Source organism: Sitophilus oryzae, unplaced genomic scaffold (genome assembly GCF_002938485.1).
Source record: "Sitophilus oryzae breed Bouriz unplaced genomic scaffold, Soryzae_2.0 scaffold_980_pilon_pilon, whole genome shotgun sequence".
Taxonomy (NCBI): Eukaryota; Metazoa; Arthropoda; class Insecta; order Coleoptera; family Curculionidae; genus Sitophilus; species Sitophilus oryzae.
Genome location: NW_022147617.1, coordinates 796220 through 816479, shown reverse-complemented (window position 1 = coordinate 816479; position 20260 = coordinate 796220). Strand labels below are relative to the sequence as shown.

Here is a 20260-nt window from a genome sequence, read left to right as displayed (position 1 = left end):
ATACTAGATGGCGCGACAATATCATAATCAGAATATAATTAGAAATTTTGAACTTTCGGTTTTGGATCGACGGCTCCTCGACGGCCTTATAGCTCGGCTAAATATGCACAGTTGCCAGATTCAAAAGACTTGAATTGGCATCCCATTCTTTTATTGTGTATAATGCAGTATGTGTTTCTTTCTATTCTTCTTTTCTTGTCAGATACACTATATTAATTATTCCTTTGGCTATTAAAATAGTTTTAAGTATATTATTACAAAACATATACATTTTTAATATACACTATACCTTATAATGTTAACTAAGAAAATACCTTTTAATTACTTTTAAAATTAATAATATACAGGGCGATTGATAGTGATATTTATTAATGCTGGAACGTTAGTAATGAAATATAAGTTTAATAATAATGGAAATAATTTATTAAAATGCAGTACAAAAATGTTAACTGACTAAAAAATACTATAAAAACAAATTTCTTCCGTGTTTGCCACGTTATTTTATATATAGACCTAGGTAGATTTTAAAAGTGACACAGGTACAATTAATAATTTATTAGTTCGGCATAAAAGTTGCTGTCACGACATCGAACAATAAATTAAAATTCGTAAAAATAAATTAAAATTATTAATTAAACAAATCTTTATAAAGAAACGCAAGTATACCAAATTTGGGGCCCAATCGAACTCCAGGAAATTATATCATAATAGTGTACTATATTATGGTACCACTCGATATACTTTAAGGTACCATAATATTGCAATGTCACCGAAGATCCGTAGTATACCAAATTTAAGAACAATCGAACGCCATGAAATGGTATCGTAATATGGTACTATATTAAGGTACCACTTTATATGCATCATAGTACCATCATATTACAATGTCACCGAAAATACGTAGTATCCCAAGTTTAAGCCCAATCGAACGCCATGTACGTAATATAGTACTATATTATGGTACCAGCTGATATGCTTCATGGTACCATAATAATGCAATGTCATCAAAAATACGCAAGTATATATCAAATATGAGCTCAATCGAACGCCAGGAAATGATATTGAAATATGGTACTATATTAAGGTACCACTTTATATGCATCATAGTACCATCATATTACAATGTAACCGAAAATACGTAGTATAACAAGTTTAAGTCCAATCGAACGCCAGGAAATGGTATCGTAATATGGTACTATATTATGGTACCTCTTATTATGCTCCATGGTACCATAATATTACGTGAATAACATAGTGACATATCACCGAAGATACGTAGTATCCCAAATTTAAGCCCAATCGAACGCCATGTACATAATATGGTACTATATTATGGTACCAGATGATATGCATCATAGTACCATCATATTACAATGTCACCGAAAATACGTAGTATACCAAGTTTAAGCCTTTCTACTGCCGCCATGTACCTAATATTGCTATGTCATCAAATATGGTACTATAGAAGGTACCACTTTATATGCTCCATGGTACCATGATATTACAATGTCACTGAAGATATAGTATACTAAGTTTAAGACCAATCGAACGCCATGTATCGTAATATAGTACTATATTATGGTATCACTTGATATGCTTCTGAAAAAAACGGCGTCCAGTTGGCTGGAAAAGGACGATCGATGACATTTCCCATATAAATTTACATATAAAATGACAGTGATATTAATTTCATAGCTATCGCTAACGCCGTTTTTTCCCGATTATACAATATGAACTTGGTATGAACACAATCGAACGTCAGGAAGTGGGTGGTATCATAATAGTAGAACAATACTTATTATATTGTCGCCGAATTACAATGAAAATTCAGGATTCAATTATACAATCAAACGTCAGGAAGTGATAGTAATTTAGCTCATAAGATTTAATTCCAACTAACATGGCAAACTGAAAAAAACAGCTCTGATCTATTTTAATATGTTTAAATGATGTAGCAAATTTGAAGGTAGGCTTTATCAGGAAGTATTACCATATGAATTACACATTGGCAACACTGCACAAAATTCTTTTAAATTTTGTTTGTAGAAAACTGTTTTCTTTTAAATTTATTGCCCTCTATTATGTAGTAGCGAAACTAGCACATCAAAATATCTGATTTGGAGACAGACTTTTAAAGCCTGTCTCCTTTTGCTACCTACAATTTTATACATGTAACGAAGTTTCTGTTGCGTAGCTAGATATTCTGTGCTTTTAGTGCCGCAACCATAGAGTAAAGCCGTAACTATGGTAATATCAGAGATTAAGAAATTATACCGTGGGAAAATTTGCGGTGAACAGGCTGTTCTAAAAAGTTTTCGAAAAATATACAGGGAAGTTAAAAGAAAATGCACGATTTTCAATATCTTTTTTTAGCGAAAAAAAAACTCATAAACGTGTTCCTGTGGTCGAAATATACCACCCCTGAAAATATTTGCACTTATTCAAGACTCACCCTATATGTATATAAAATATTAGCAAGATTAAAATGTTAAATATTTAGTAAAATTTAATGTTGTATCTAGAATCTAGACATTAAAATTTAAATTTAAAAATCATTATATTATTCATTTAAATATAATTATAAAAATAAATAAAATGAGTATATCGAAAATAAGTTAACAATACATTTTTAGGGCAAGAACATGGGCAATTGCAGCTAACGGAGAAGACTTGATTGAAGATATAAATAAGGCCCACAAGTACAGGTTGTGTTCTGTTCACTTTGAATTTAAAATGTTTACCAATTCACTTTGTAACCGTATAAAATAAAATGCGGTACCTACTTTGTTTCCTGCCATGAAAAAATAGAAGTTTCTCAAAAAAAATTGTGGATTTATTAATTTGTGAAATTTGAATATTAATAAAATTTGCTACGCCCATTGATGGGCATAATTTGTACGTAGCCTCTTTATATTGTTCAATAAATATTTTATTGGTATTTTTTTAATTCTTGTTTGTAACTCCTGGCATGTTTTTGTTAGTTGCGTGTTTTTTAATTTTAATTGTCTGTTCTCTACAGTGAAATATTTAATTGATTTTTTCATTTTTACTTTTCGAGAAGTATGAGCGGTTAACGATTCATTTGTTTGGACAAAAGTATTGTAAATAAAATTCAGTTTCAGTCAATTATAGTATTTTTTTAATACGACCCTGTCGTATTTTCTGAGAAATTTTTTAATACGTTTTAATCCGGCCCTGACTAGGAAACCATAATGGCGCCGACAAGGTCAAATTTTATAGAAATTTTAAACAATGGAATCTGAGTAGAGTTGGCGTGCCGATTGTTTTATGTGCCGTGCTTATATCGTTTTAGAAGAAGCTTTTATTTTAGATATGAGGTTTTCAATAGGAATTGAAATGTTTATAAAAGGCCATAACAATAACAATCATAAACTCGGCACTTTTAAATTTAAAACTTTAAATTATGGTTTAATTTATTAAACGGCTTCGGCACAGTTAATAGAATACATTGAATAAAGAATATTTTTTTTTTATTCTTTATTCAGTGATAGAATATAGGTATGGCAATGGTTCAGAATTTGTTTAAAATAGCCCCTAGACGAGCACTAGCTGGGACGAATTTACTTTTTAGGTTAAATTTATAATTCTACTAAATAATTCGAATTATTAATTCGATTATGAAATATGAATTATTACTAATTATTCGATGGTGAAAATAATTCGATTATTCCCATCACTATAATTAACTGTTATTGGTTATTGGGTCTTCCGCTTGGGTCTTCCGTAGACGCTAGTTATAAATGTACGATAATTTTTAACGGTTTCGTGTTGCGACGACAATTCTCTAGTGATTTTCTATTTGACATTTGAATTTGACATCTAGTCTAGAAATGGTCTAGAATAGCAAGTCTCAACTCAAAACAAAACAGGTTTTTGTATTTAAATAAAAATAATTATTTTCAAGTGGCTTAAAGTTTACTAAGTGCAATTTACGGTTAACCAATTTACAATTTATTAAGTACAAGAATGTCTGACAATGAAAATTCAAGAACGCCAAACCACCAAGTTCCAGTAGAAACATATAAATGTTCCCAGTGCAATTTCTATACTAATCATGAATATTATTTACAACAACATAGCTTAACACACAGTTTACAAAATTTAGTGGAACAATATAAAAGAAACCAATCCAATTACGATACCGATAATCAAATACAATCATATTTGAGACCACATAATATAAGCCACAGTATTCAAATGCCAGTAAAATATTTCCAGTGTCTACAGTGTAATTTTGAAACAAATCAAGAGACTTATTATAAAGAACATATATTAATACACGAAACACAACCCTCAATTAATGGTTACAGAATATCAACTCAGCGTAATTTTGATGAGGAGCAGGAATCTTATATTAAACCTAATATAAGTAATGTGTTATCTATTGATAATTTTAGTAGTAATTATGTTAAACAAGAGCAAAGAAATGTAAAGCCTCATAATCTAACACAAAGCACACAAGTTTTTGAAAACTGTTTTTTGAAGCAGCCAGATCTAGATACAGAGCCTTTAGAAAATTTTAGATGTCTTAACAGTAACAGTAATTGTACATCTGAGACACAAGAAGAGTTTGATTTTAAACAACACAGTCTGAGTGATGACTTACAAATTCCATGTCCAGAAGTTTTCAAGTGTACCAAATGTCTTTATAAAAGCCTTCACGAGGAAGATTTGAAACAGCACATTAAACAACATCAAGAAGAAATAATACTGGAAGAAAAGAAACTCACAATTGAAGTGTTTAAGTGTCACAATTGTAATTACTCAACCAATCTTAAAGCATTTTTAGAACGGCATATGTCAAGCCATACAAGGCCATCAGCACAAATTAAAGCCACAAAGCATAAATGTTCAATATGTAACTTTGTAACAGAGCATGTAAAGTTTTTAAAAAGACATTTATTAAGTCACAAAGAGAGCAAATCATATAAGTGTAAAATGTGTAGCTTTGAAACCCTTTATAGAAAAATGTATTTAAAACATATAGCCACAAAACATAAATTGATAAAAAAGGTTTCAGCAAAAAAAAGGAAATACGATATAATAACTGTCAAGTGTATGGAATGTAATTTTGAAACAGAAACAAAGGAACAGTTGGAGATACATAAAAAATTGAGACATAGAGATAAATCCGATGATTCAAATTTACATATATGTCAGTTTTGTGAATATCAAACTAATTGGGAACCCTGTTTGAAACGTCACATTGAAAGACTGCACCCTAGCAAGGTTGCAGAACCAGCAAAGAGAGCTAAAGCAAAAGACAAATCTACAAAAGCAAAAAAAGGTAATAGAAAGAATAGCTCAGGTAAGGAAATGCTTAGATGTAACAATTGTGATTTTACGTCAACAAGTAAACAATACCTCATATTACATTTAAAACGGTCTCATATATGTAAGGAGCCTGAATCTAAAGCTACTGCAGCTTCAAAGATATATAGATGCAAGCAAAAAAATTGCTTGTTTGTGAGCACAGTCAAGTATACTTTCATTCAACATGTTAAGAATCACAGACGTCAGAAGACAATTTCTAATTTGTGTGACTTGTGTGATTTTATATCTGAGAGTGCCGATAAACTAGCTGCTCACAAGAAAAAAGTTCACCTTACCTATTTACTCAAAGTTTATAAGTGCTCGCAGTGTGATTTTAAGACAGTGTGTCGGAACAGTTTTAAAGCACATTCTGTAAAACACAAGTCTTATTTTTGTAACATTTGCAATGAACAACTAGTATCTGCTTATGCAATGGTAAAGCATAGAAGATCTCACAAAATTCAAAAGCAGAAGAACATAATTTATTTATGTGACGTGTGCGGTTTCCAGAGCAAGAATGATAGATCTTTGAAGATGCACAAAAAGACCCACAATCCAGAATTTAAGTGTCCAGATTGTCCATTCGAGACCCATAGTAAGGTTAGTATGCACTATTAAGATTATTTATAGAGAAATTAATTAGTTATTATCAGTCACTTATTGTCAGTCATATTAGTTAGTATGGGCGAATAGCACTGGCAGCTCAGGCCTTAAACTAAAGTACTACCACAAACTAATTTAGACAGATGCGACACCTTATGGGAAATTTTGTGTACAAAACATCCCCCTTTAGAACTTCATCTGTCATGTTAAGAAATGAAAGTAAATAATAAAACGCCTCTCGTGTTTGTTCGCACTCTAAAAATTTCAAATAATGCCTGTATATATTTTTTAAATTTAATAAAATATATATTTTTTAAATTTAATTTTTTTTAATTGTAAAGTAATATATTACATTTAAATGGAATATATTACATTACAATTATGTCAATTACAGGATTACAGGCTTGTTTTCTAAAATTTTTTAAATAAAACGAATTGTTAAATTTCAATATAATATGTATATTTGTCGTAAGTATGAAAAAAGTAAATTATAAAATGGACAAACGCTTACTTACATTGCAATAAAACTTCCACTTTTAGTTTTGCAATCCAAACGCAATATTTCTATTTCACAAATAAAAATATCCGATAACACTAAAATCACTGAAACTTCCGCGGCTGACAACGAAAAGTGAAAAATATAACGGCACTTTTTGTTTTGGACCTGCATATCAACATTACGCTGTACCGTTATGAAAATATCTAATTATAACTTGTAAATTTTAATATTTTAACATGATTTTAACTATTTCTGACAATAACTAACTTTTTGTTATCAAGATGACATTTTAGACGGCAACTGACATATATGTCATAATATTTGAATTTTAAATATGTATGTAAGTAATATAATTTAAATTAATATAAGCAACTTTATACTAAGAAAACATTTATACACTCACAAAATACAACAAAGTCTAATAATATAGGTTGAAAACAATGAATATTGAAATAAAATAAAAAAAAAGTTAAGCGCGACCCCTTGTGTCAAAATTAGATGATTAAATTTTCGCAATTTTTACACCATTTGATGACCGGTTGCGCCTCTAGTGTTTGTTCGGGCGGTTGGTCTTTTACTCACACCCTTGTATATGAATTTTTAAAGTAGCTCAACCCATAAAATAATTAACTAGAAAGAAGTGTCAACTCTGTGTTAAATCGTGGAAACACGATACGCCACCGAAAGCCTTCGTTGTCGTCTGGAGAACTAATTTTCCAATTGACAGGTCGACATGATAAGGACATGATGGCTTAATTTTCATTTAAGTTTCCGGATATTCAATGGCGGGCCCTCTTTCAGTTCAAATGTATTTTGTATTTTTTCTTTTCACAAATAAAACCAAAAAATAATTTATTCACATATATTTATTTGAAATATGGAACAACGTGACTAAATAAATATAAAAATATAGAGGATTGTATTGTTTCAATTCCAATTAGTTAATTACATGTACTTTTAACGTAAATTAGTTAAGGTATAAGCATGACTTACATTAATTTGTAAATAAACACACGTATTCGCAGACTTCAAGGACAGAAAACGGACACAGGAACATGAAAACGGGAGCCTTATACAAAAACCTGAAAACAGAAAAACAATTTTTTTATACTAAAATTAACAATGTAAAAATATCAATAGGTATAAAATATAAATATACTGTTTAAAAAAAGCGTCCATTATTCCCAAAGAGACCTGGCTTATAAATCAAAAAGAAGCAAAAAGAGACTTGTAGTCGGATAACATAATCAGATTATCAGTCCGATTTATTGCATTATTGACAATAAGTCGCACATACTGGAGATAACTAATGTTGGCTATAGTTAAAAATGATCTTACCTTGCTGTAAATTGTTTCCATTTTCAAAAAAATCGCCGATCAAAGAGACTATAACACCATTTTCTTGCATCTAAAAAATGTAAAAACAGTGTTTATTTACTACCTATTTTTTATATACATGGGACATACCTACTACTGCAGAAACGTCATTTTCTCCAGGATTCTTCATGTAATATATAGTTTATATACTTTATTACCTTTATATTTATAAATTTCAGCCGAAATATTAAATTGAACTTCCAAAACGAAACTAAACGGAATGAATTAAAATGGCGTCGAATATTTTCGAATTTGTTCTAGAACAAATCTGAAGTTATCTCTGAAACTGAAATCTGTCAATTCTAAACTGTGAAGTTAGACAATAGTTAGACAAAAACAATGCTGTCCTTGTCTAGGCGGCCATACTTGTCGTCAGGAGAATGACAAGAATGACACTAATGACTGTTTCCAATTTTCCTATTTCACTGTCACCCCCCTGGCTCAACCTAAGACGTTTATGGATGTAAAGCACCAGATGGCGGGGCGTATTTCACTGTCTTTTACTACAGAAAAATATTTTTTGTTACTCTGAATTTTGAAGCGACCAATAAAAACAGAGAAAATAAAAATCGATAATTTTCGGACTGTGCCAATTGGTTACTAATCGACCAGATACTTTTTATCTATTAGATATGCTATAAAAGCTGGTAATTATTCAATTCGACCATTGTAAATACCCGACAAATTCCGCAAGGCCGACGAGGCCGATGTTTTTCACTGATAAGAAAAAAAATTGTTTGTTTAGATAATTTTCTAGATATGTTTTCTTTCTGAATGCACATTTTTAAAGTATTTTATATTCTTTGTCATCTTGATCTATTATACTGGTCGCACGTATCGAAGTTCTGTTTCTTCTAGTTTTAAAAAATGTTCTTATTTCTTTGTAGTTGTAGTGGTTATAGTGTAAAATTAGATTAGTTGTATTAAGTTTAATTATAATGTTTAGTGTAGAATACAAGAATTAGTTTAGTAGTGTTTTTATAGTTTATTATTTTGTAGTTAAGTAGTAGGTGAAGGGATAATTTGGTTATTTTTTCTTTTTGTTTGGTTAATTAGTAAGTTTGATAATTTTTTCAGTGAAAAATACAAGAAGTAGTTGTATAGTGTTTTTATAAGAGATTATATTTGTTTATTTTGTAGATGAGTAGTAGGTGAAGGTATTCGGGTATTTTTTCTTTTTGTTTTTCTTCTAATTGTAGTAATTCTATTAAGTATTGTGATAGATACACTATATCTTCTTTCAATTTCGTTGAAAAGTGCGCTATCATATAATTTTGGTTTTCTGGTAGTAGAATATATGAAAAAAAAATCTGATCAAATTTATTTTAAAATAAATTATCGAGTCTTATTAATCAAATTAATCTAGTCAAATAATAATAATAGTTAGTTTCTAAATACTATACAGGGTGAGTTTCCTACGATGTTCGCTATGGGTATCTCGGAAATTACTGGAGACAGAGAGTCGGTTAAATAGGGAAAGAATTGCAGTTTTGTGGGGTCATAAATATGCGCCTTTCGGATTTTTCGGATAAGTTCAAGGCTTACTAGATATTTCGAAAAAAAAAAATTTGCCTATTTTAAAACTTGTCTCTAATTCCGTTGTAATATACCGTATGATCGAATAAAAACGGCGTCAACGATGGCTATGAAATGAAGATCGTTGTCATTTTATATGTAAAATTATATGGGAAATATCATCGATCATTTCATAGCCATCGCTGACGCCGTTTTTATTCGATCATACGGTATTTTAGACAAAAAGTTTTCAGATAAAAGTTGTAGATAATCACATACCTAATGAGTTTGTGTTTTCTGTTTTTTTTTCTAAAGCCTGTCATTTTTGACATATGACAAAAACATTATGTTTTTTTTTAAATGGAAACCCTAGTTGGCCATGACTTCATAAAGAGCGCCATTCTTTAAGCTTTTCAGCGATATAGGTTTAATATGTTTTTTTCGAAAAATTACAAGTCATAGCCAATTCTTTTCTTTCTTGGCTAATTCCCATAACAATAATACCATGCCAATTAGTTGGCATCAAAAATGTAAAAAGTTTTATGTTTTCAAAAAAAAATATCGTAAAATTCGTAAAGCACTCAATTTAGAATAAAATAATCTAAGAATGAAATGATTCTTTTATAAACCTGCATTAAATCAAATTAAAATAGGTATGTAACTTTTTTTAAATTTTAATTAACAGCAATTAGCATTATTATAAATTATAAATAATGTACCAACATGTCGAAATAATAATTTCTTTGTTAATACGGTTTAGAATTCTTAAAATAACAGGCAAAAATAATCCACAATTTAGTTTCGTTTAAATTTCTTAATCAGCTGATCACTATTAAAGTTCGCAGAAACCCGGGGCTATATTATTACATTACTCTGAGGAAAATAACGAAAATAATCGATATTTTTGACTCCGCCCCGAAAGGTTCACGATTTGTCCTTCAGTTGCCAGCACATTTTGTCTAGTCGGTTGAACAACTTTAAGAATATATAAACAAGGCTCACACTTATGGCCATTAAAGAAAAAGTTCTAAAGAGGGATGTTTTGTGATTTTGTGTTCAAAAAGACCTATGTTCGGAAGTGCGACACCAGGACGGCAATACCGTCGATAAAGGCAAAATATTCGGCCAAACAAACAGTCGTAGTGACTTCAACTCGTTCCCGCATTCCTCTCTTTCCTAAGCTTCCATTTCTTTCGTTCTTTCTCACCTTTAACCAATGACTAAAGAATATAAGGACATGTAACGCCCCTGTACGGGCTGTAGTAGAATTTGTGACGTTAGACGCCATTCGTTTGATGCCAAACAGTGAGTCATCATCCAGTCACCAGCGACAATTTTAGCGATTTTTAATAGTTTGTTGTGTGTAGTGAACTTTGTATAAACTTTGTTACAATGGTGAATTGTGTAGCTTTCAAGTGTAAAAGCCACAGCGAGAAGAAAGAGCCAGGAGTTACGTTTCATAGGTAAATAAACAGTCCACTCCAACTTTTTAGCGTTTTCTTATTGAATTCGATAATTATTCTTCAATTTCAATTAACATCTATATGTACTTGATATGTGCTATACGTCGATACAGTTTTGTATCTTTTGTTAACATTTAGTACGTTTTTTTCGTAATTAGTTAGGATGATACACCATAGGCGTAGTCAAAACAATTATCAAAAAATATAAATATTGCTTCAAACAGCTAGGTTAAGAAAAATATGTGCCACGGCACTGTTTGATGCCAGCGTCACAATTTGCTGTCGGGTGTTATTTGTCCTTGGATTCTTTAGTCATTGCCTTTAACCCATCTTTAACATTGCCTATGATACACAGCGCCGCGCCGGCGCCGTCTGGCCATCGCAGCAGTCAGACCTGTGGTCAGACGCTGTGGTCAGACGATTATAAAGTTAAAGCGAGATTGCCATCTTGAACTGTTTTTTATGTGAGAATTAAATGTTATACTTGTATTAGTGCTTTCTCCTGGATAATAATAAATAATTATAATTACATGATGTTAGGAAATATCAACTAATATTTATTTGTAAAATATGAGAAATTAACAAACTTTAATAATGGGTTAAGATCAACACATAAGTACCGTATGATCGAATAAAAACGGCGTCCAGTTGGCTTGGAAATGAACATCGATGACATTCCCCATATAATTTTACATATAAAATGACAGCGATCTTCATTTCATAGCCATCGCTGACGCCATTTTTTCTCGATCATACGGTATGTATGTATAAAGAAAATGATGATATCTATAAAATTAAAAATTATATAAAATATCGGAAATATAAAATTCTTAAACAATAGGATCTTTGTTGTCAGCTGGCCGTTTGTATTTAGTTGTACTTCCAGCTGTGATTGGGTTTAAATAAGGTTAATGTACTTTTTAGTCCTTTCTAGTATTAAATAATACAACAAAATTGCTCAAAAATATTTATTTAAAATTTAGAACAACGTAAATTATGTAAATCAAAACAAAGAGATATAAAAATATAAACTACTCTATCAATATCAAATATTTGAATGATATGCTGTGTTAAAGAGCTTTAGTAAAGTAACAGTACATTGGCTTACAGAAACTTGAAGATAATGGTGGCATGTAATTACGCATTTGCGTACATCTTGGAGATAATTAATGTAGGCTAAGTTAGTAATAATCATCATTTTTCTTGTATAAAAATCACCGATCAGAGTCTGAGTAGAAATACGGAAAATTCATTAGCAAAGGATATACCAAGATACTTGGGTCTTAATCTAAAATAAACCAAAGAATATACCTAGCTAGAAAGAGAATGGACTCTGCCATACTGAAAAATGGTCCTACAGAAGTGGCGCCATCTATTGAGTAGGGCTTGTTTTAAATGAATCGAAGCGCGGGCTTTTTAAATGAGCGTATTTATTGAATTTTACTCTAAAATAATAAGAAATTTGATTATTAAATCTTATTTTTTACACAAATTCAACAATACTAATAACAAGTATCGTTGTGATGTGTAAAAAATAAGATTTAACGGTATAATTTATACAATTATTCAATAAAAATAAAGCCAAACGTGAAATATTATTTATTATTTAAAGTTTTTATTTATAAGTCAAATATTTAAAAATCGTTTATTATAATAAAACAAGACCAACATAATACGCCCAAAGTTTTGTAAATGGAGTAAATATAAATAGGTACTTAAATGATGGCAAAAATAAAAGACTTACATTATATTTTCAGGGCCACAAACAAAAGGAATTGTCTAATTAAAACACATATAACAAATTATAGTTTGAAAAACATTTTGATAATCATTTATTTGATAATATTATGATTGGCGCTATGACAACGACAATATTTTTTGAGAATTTGACAATAATATGAAAATGGCCGTTGGAAACTATGGAAACTACATAAAAATTCTGATTTAACGCCATCTGGCAATAACTAGTAGCAACTTCTTAACCTAAAAATTAATTGCACTACCACCTAGTGGCTAGGGCTGGAACTATTTTATTTGAGATTTCCGTGGAAACGATGGAACCGCTTTTGCTATTTCACTTTCCCGCCCCTGAAATAACCTATAAAAACTGTTCATAATCACCTATTTTTATACATGTATGGCACATATCTACTACATACAGAAACGTCGATTTCATCATTTTCTTCATGTAATTAATATCTTATATCAAAATAAAAACACTAAATCACCACAATACACCAAAACACTTTATTTTAACTAGTGATCGACCGATACCGATACCGATATGAAAATAGCGGCCATATCGGCCATCATGCCGATTATCGGTATCGACCGATATACAAATGTATATCGGCCGATATTTTATTTTATTGATTATTCACGAAAAAGGAATAAAAAAATTAACTGAACTTGATTTTTTTAGGAACAACTTTATTAAACATATATGAATACAAACTGAAACGGATTCTTTAAAATAATAAACAGAAAAATAAACTAAAACAAAAAATTTGAAAAAAAACAAATTTCCCTTAAATCTATCTAAAAAAAGCTTTAGTATAGGAATGTATAGGAACACAAACCGGACGATTTCCTTAAAATAAGACAAAAAGATAAACAATAACGAATAAATAAAATACATAATTGGCACTTAACCGTCGAAGTCTTAGCTGTCACAGATTATTTATTCTTCTCGAAATATTTCCAATAAATACTTTTCTTTGAAGCCATTTTATATTAGTTTAAACACAACACGCATTTAAAAATAAACACCCTAACAGGATTAGACAAATTCAATCCCAAAACAAGCCCAGAGTCTAGTGAACGAAAAATGCGTGTTCTGGGAAATACCGAATAATAAAGAAACTCGGGATGCTCAGAAACGGCCGCTGTGTCGCGAAGACGATTAGAGGATTTACCAAGGTCATTAATTCATTATTATTTTTACCAAAGTTATTACTACTACCACGGCATATAAATCACACGGCAGGCCGACTCGCTTTGGCGGGAACGCTACGCGCATATCCTCGCGCACGCCGCCATTTGCGTTTCCATCAACAGAAAGTAACCAGTGTCGTAGTTTTTTCAGCGACAACACACAGTTATGGCAGATTCGGGTCAGTAGCGTGCGACTTGATTTATTTTGATTTTTTCTTGAGTGATATATTTTGTTTTTGTTGTTTTATTTTTGTTTATTATGTGATATATTTGGGTTTTCTAGTTTTATTTTCGTTTCTTATGTATTATAATTGCTAAAAGGTGCCCGGTGGCGAAGAGGTACAGGCTCTCGTCTACCAATCTCAAGGTAGTGGGTTCGAATCCCACACCCGGCATTTCATCAGCCGACAATTTTTATTAAAATAAAAATAGTTTGGGTACCTAGGTCGACTCAGCCTTAAATGAGTACTTGGGATTCACAACAAGAGAAATAATAGGCGGTTGAAGCGTAGTGCTAGCCACATTACCTTCCTTTGTATACCGAACGGCTCTAGTATGGCAAGCTGTACCTTGCTACTCCCAAGGCGTCAAACGCTATATACGGGAGCTATTATTATTATAATGTAATATAAGTTTCTTTCTGTTTCCTACAGATCCTATTAGGTATGTATATATGTGATTAATTATTTTAACATATTTTAGTTGTGAAAAAAAAACAGTAGTATACATATTAGGACATTCAGCTAAATAGAAAGATCTAATTAAAAATCTTAACAAACTTTAATATTAGTAAGATTTAATGTTAAATATTTAGTAAAATTTAATGTTGTATCTAGACATTAAAAATTAAATTTAAAAATCATTATACTATTAATTTAAATATAATTATAAAAGTAAATAAAATTAGTATATCTAAAATAAGTTAACAATACATTTTGAAGATATAAATAAGGCCCACAAAAGGTACAAGTTGCGTTCTGTTCATTTTGAATTTAAAATGTTTACCAATTCACTTTGTAACCGTATAAAATACAATGCGGTACCTACTTTGTTTCCTGCCATGAAACAAATAGAAGTTTCTCAAAAAAAATGTGGATTTATTAACTTGTGAAATTTGAATATTAATAAAATTTGCTACGCCCATTGATGGGCATAATTTGTACGTAGCCTCTTTATATTGTTCAATAAATATTTTATTGGTATTTCTTTAATTCTTGTTTGTAACTCCTGGCATGTTTTTGTTAGTTGCATGTTTTTTAATTTTAATTGTCTATTCTCTACAGTGAAATATTTAATTGATTTTTTCATTTTTACTTGTCGAGAAGTATGCGCGGTTAAGGATTCATTTGTTTGGACAAAAGTATTGTGTAAATAAAATTCAGTTTCAGTCAATTACAGTATTTTTTTAATACGACCCTGTCGTATTTTCTGAGAAATTTTTTGATACGTTTTAATCCGGCCCTGACTAGGAAACGATAATGGCTCCGTCAAGGTCAAATTTTATAAACAAAGGAATCTGAGCAGAGTTGGCGTGCTGATTGTTTTATGTGCCGTGCTACTACTGTGGTGCAATGTTGACAGATGTTCGGAATTAAATTATATGCATAATATATTAGGCGGAAGAACTTGAGCTGAACCTCGCCGCTATAAAAATCGGCCCTCGCGGCAATTAAAAAAAATACGCCGATAGGTCGATATATATCGTATCGGCCTGAAACATATCGGTATCGGCCGATTATCGGTATCGGCCAAAAAAAGCCTATCGGTCGAACACTAATTTTAACACTGGACGCGTGTTTCGCTAACCATGTTAGCATCATCAACAGATGATTAAACTGAAGTACAATATACAATTTGAGCGTTTACATACTCGCTCAGTGGGCGTGGCAAGATCTAGCCAACCGAGTCAGAGCCCACCGAGCGTAACAGTTAGATTTCCGACACTAGAGTAGTAGGAACAAAGAACCTGAAGGAATTGGACCGTTGTCTCTGTTCATACTATCTTTACATTTATTAATTCTGATGCTTTCATATGCATCTAATTGCCTGTAATTTGAGACTTGTTTAATTAATTTTAAATTATTAAGATCTATACAATATTCTTTATCAACAATATGTTCAGCAACGCAAGATTTATACAGTGGCGGCTCGTCAGGTGCAGTAGGTGAAGGGGCACTTCACCGAAAATATACTCAAATTAAACAAAAAACTTTACTGCTTAAAATATTAATTTAGTTTAATATATTTACATGCATCTAAATAATAAAACATGGTAATTTTTTATAAGTTATTTATTTTTTTCCGAGCGGACCTCTGCATAACAGGTCCACCGCATCGTTAATTCCGGCCGAAAAAGTAACATTATAGGCCCGCACCCGCCTACAAGCCAGAAGTGGAAGTGAAAATGTTTCTATTTCTGAGCCAAGCGGCTGTACGGTTTCCATGGTAACGTGACGTTGGCCTAGCGGCAGATGTAAATCCCCCCGCCCCGAAGTTTATTATCGGGTGAATGTGTTTTTGGTTTTAGGCAGTTCTCTTCGTCTTCCTTTTTTTCAGGAAATGCGTGACGGCGGCGGCGGCGCATAATTTATGCATTTATGCTAATATTCGGCTACTTCGGCGAGTAATTAACCGTGTAAAGACTGTAAAGTTGTTGTTATTTATTGTTTTTTGTTGATTTAATTTGTTAAGTTTTGCCGATTTTTGCTGTTTGTTTTGTTGTTGTGTTTTAAAACTGTTTTGTGTGTGTGTATGTGTTAAAAAATGAACCCAATTAATGACTTGGTGTGCAATTTATTGGAAACTCCCTTCAGACGGTGAACAGATGAAGATAAGAGGGATGTTTTATCTCAAGGGCGACCAACTGACTACGGTCTGACTGAACTGACGGTCTATTTTTCATCTGGTCGGGCCCTAAGGCCCAAGCAAAAATTCGGGCCCTCTTTTCCAATAAAATTCAAAAACTCAAGAAATTATGAATATTTTACAACCTTTAATGGCAATGGCCCCCCAGACCACCGGGCCTTATGGGCCTTATGGTAAAATACGCCCTGCCAACTGAAACTTTAACCATAAATTGCAAAAAAGAAATAAGAAAAAGTGGTAAATCTTATAATATTAAATTTAAGACTTCCTGGTTTTCTGATTTTAATTGGCTATGTAGTAGTATTGTTTTACAAAAATTATTTTGTTGGTCGTGTTTACTATTTTATAATAAACATGACATTTGGAATAAAGAAGGGTTCACTGATTTCGTAAATATAACAAGATCTTTGCATAAACACGGGGATTCTGCAGAACATTTAAAATGTCAGTTAAAGCTAAGAAATTAAAAAAAAATCAAAATACAATAGCCGATGCTTTAGAAAAAAACGTTAGACTCTATAAGCTTAATTTTAACGAAAATGTTCGTTTAAATAGGCTTTAATGTGAATATAATTAATTAATTAAATGACGATATTACTGATAAGTTTGCATCAATAAAGAACAGAAAAATTTGAGCTGATTTACAAAAATTAGTAAGGTTAGTAATATAAATAAGTCGAATTTATTTTGGTTAATATTGCTTAGTAAACATTAATGTAATAATAATTAATGTAATAATTGAATAATAATTAAATGGCTCCTCGGTTGTAACCATAGACTTAAAATAAAATATAGACTACACTATTTACATCTACACGCGGTCAAACAATCATTTTTGTACACATGTTTACTTCTGGGTACACTCGACCGCAGCCGACCAAACCTTCCTCGTCCAGCCTATGTTGTCACGTCTTTAATATTATCAATATTTTTTTACTTATTATACACATATATTGAGATATTAATACTGCATTTTAATAAAGTAGGTTTTAATATTCCATAGATGTATTAAATAGTCCTTATACTACTTTATTATAAGTCGAATACTATGTAAAAAGGATAAATCCTTTACAATATGGCAACACCGATTAGAGGCGAGGTCGCCTATTCATTCTTCTATCACTGCCGTTCTTTAAAAGATCAGCCTGGGGGTGGACTTTTGTTTACTTCATCAGCTGTACATACTTAGATATTGGGTTAGATTCCGTTTCATATTTTGTCGGTTGATTTTTGGTTTTAACTCTATGATTTTTGGTATTATTTATTATTGTAGTGCAAAAAACTAATTATTTTGGTGTTTAAGTGACATAAACTACTAAAATTGAAAAATTACACGTTGTGTAAGTGATTTAACCTAAAAGTGCCCATACATTTTTTACTCATCGTGATTTTTGTGTGTGTTTTTTAAGACTCTAACAATTCATCAATAAAGCTTAAGTGGAGTGTGTTTTTGGTGCTATGCCTCATTTTTGTTGTGTTCCTGGTGGAAAGGATTGTTAGACTAGGCAGCCTAAAGTGTCCGGAAGAGCAAGAAAAGTGGGTACGAGTTATAAATCAAGAGAATTCTATTGAAAATATCTTTAATAAATTTGAAAATAATATTCTCCTATGATAGTATTAATTAAAACTGGACAATTATGTTTATTTCATATTCATATTGTGGAATCTTCACTCCAAGTGTTGTTGGTTCAGCTTCGATAGATTCAAACACGTAAGATAAACATGTAAGCAGGTATTATGATCTACGGAAAAATAAAGAATATGTGTATTAAAGATCATGAAAAAGATTATTATTTTGAGTTCAAATTTTAAAAAAGATTTTTGTAAAGACAAGACTGATACAGTTTAAAAGAAGAATGTGTTTTTGTTTGATAATGTATAATGTATGTCAAGCATAACATATATTAATTTGTTCAGTAATTTTTAATGAATAGTGTTGATTATTTATAATACCAAATTAATATCAAATATTTAAGTGATGGCTGAATACAATATGAATAAAATAACAATAAAATTGGTATATTTGCATAATACAAAATTAAGTTTTAAGAATAAAGGTGTTACTAAAAATACTAAGAAATTCATATTTCTTTGTTTTAATTGGTCTAATGTTATTCACATTTTACGTAAGAATTATACCGTATCATCGAAAAAAATCGGCGTCTAGTTGGCTTGGAAATGAACATCGATGACATTCCCTAAATAACTGTACACATAAAATAATTAACTAGAATTTTACAATCTTGGAAAATTTGATATTCTTGAGCCTTGTTTCTAAATATTCTAAATTTTTTGATTTTCTTGGGGATTTAGGTTCGGGAAAAACGCTGATTAAGTTTTCATTTGGTTTTTCATTATTTTTATTTGGTTTAAAACAAACGTTTCGGCTAACATTTTAGCCTTCATCAGTGTTGTGTCATATGAAAAAAATGGTGTCGAATATAATCCAAAAAATTACATATAAAATATTCACACCACACACAAAATGTTTACTGCGTACTCCATAGTCAATGTAGATAATTTTACTGTTAAGAATAATAATTTTAAAAAATATGTGGTCATCTTTTGATAAGTTTATATTAGTTTATTAATTGCAGTAAACATTATGAGGTGTGAATTATATTGTATATGTAATTTTTTGGATTATATTTGACATTATTTTTCTCATATGACACAACACTGATGAAGGCTATAGTTAGCCGAAACGTTTTTTTAAACCAAATAAAAATAATGAAAATCCAAATGAAAACTTAAATCAGCGTATTTCCAGAACCTAAAAATCCCAAGAAAATAAAAAATTTTAGAATAATTTTACATATAAAATGCCAGATCTTCATTTCATAGCCATCGCTGACGCCTTTTTTTAGATAATATTGTATTATTTGTAAATATAATTTTTCGAACATTGATACTTGCAAAATATACATATAAATTTTGTGAATGCAATAATACATTACTATTAGTAGATATTGAATGTTTTTTGTTAAATTAGATCGATTTTCAAACCCCAAAATTTAAAATATATTTACATTTTACCCATTATCTTATGTACCTATACCAAAGAGTAGATAAGACAAGAGACGACAGTGAACAAAGAAGTCGAATTTCGCGAGAGAGACGCAGATATATTAAAATTTAAAGGTCCCATCAAGTCCCATTTTGTCTGTTGCCAAGTATATTTCTTTGAAAAATAAACAAGATTTTCTGAAAATAAATTAATAATATAAGAAGGATATAAGTAACGTATGTTAATACGGAAATGTAAATTTTTAGTCTAGGTTGGTTTAGGTTCTTTTTTCGCAATATACTGATAATATCAAAGAAACAGAATGACTAACTGTCGTGATCCTGGATTGGACCACCGTCGTCACCAATCTTGTAGTCGCTGCCACCAAATGTTGTAGTTCTCTATTTGACTCGTATCACCACTTGTTGGGAATGTTATTCTTTATTTTTTTATAATTAAATTCTTACTAAGTTGTTATTACTTTTTATTTTTAAACTTTTAATACAAAAATATAAATTTAGCAGTATTACGTCTATGAAAATTTTTATGAATGTCCCCGGTCCCTTCTGTGACCGTGCTTTTATGAGAATGCCCTCTCCGAAAATCCACGGGCGTACCTACTATTTCTTAATAATATTTTCAGGTAGGTTTGCAAAGGGACAA

The 20260-nt window shown here is 30.8% G+C and overlaps 1 protein-coding gene across 1 annotated transcript in view; it reads left to right on the top strand.

Moving 5' to 3' along the window:
• The first annotated feature begins 3860 nt into the window (after nt 1-3860).
• LOC115891342 (zinc finger protein 845-like) overlaps nt 3861-20260 on the top strand; it is a 33516-nt gene continuing 17116 nt past the window's right edge. The window contains exon 1 of the mRNA XM_030911790.1: nt 3861-5934. Within this exon, the coding sequence (XP_030767650.1) occupies nt 3988-5934 (1947 nt within the window). The 5' untranslated portion in view covers nt 3861-3987. The remainder of the gene's footprint in view (nt 5935-20260) is intronic.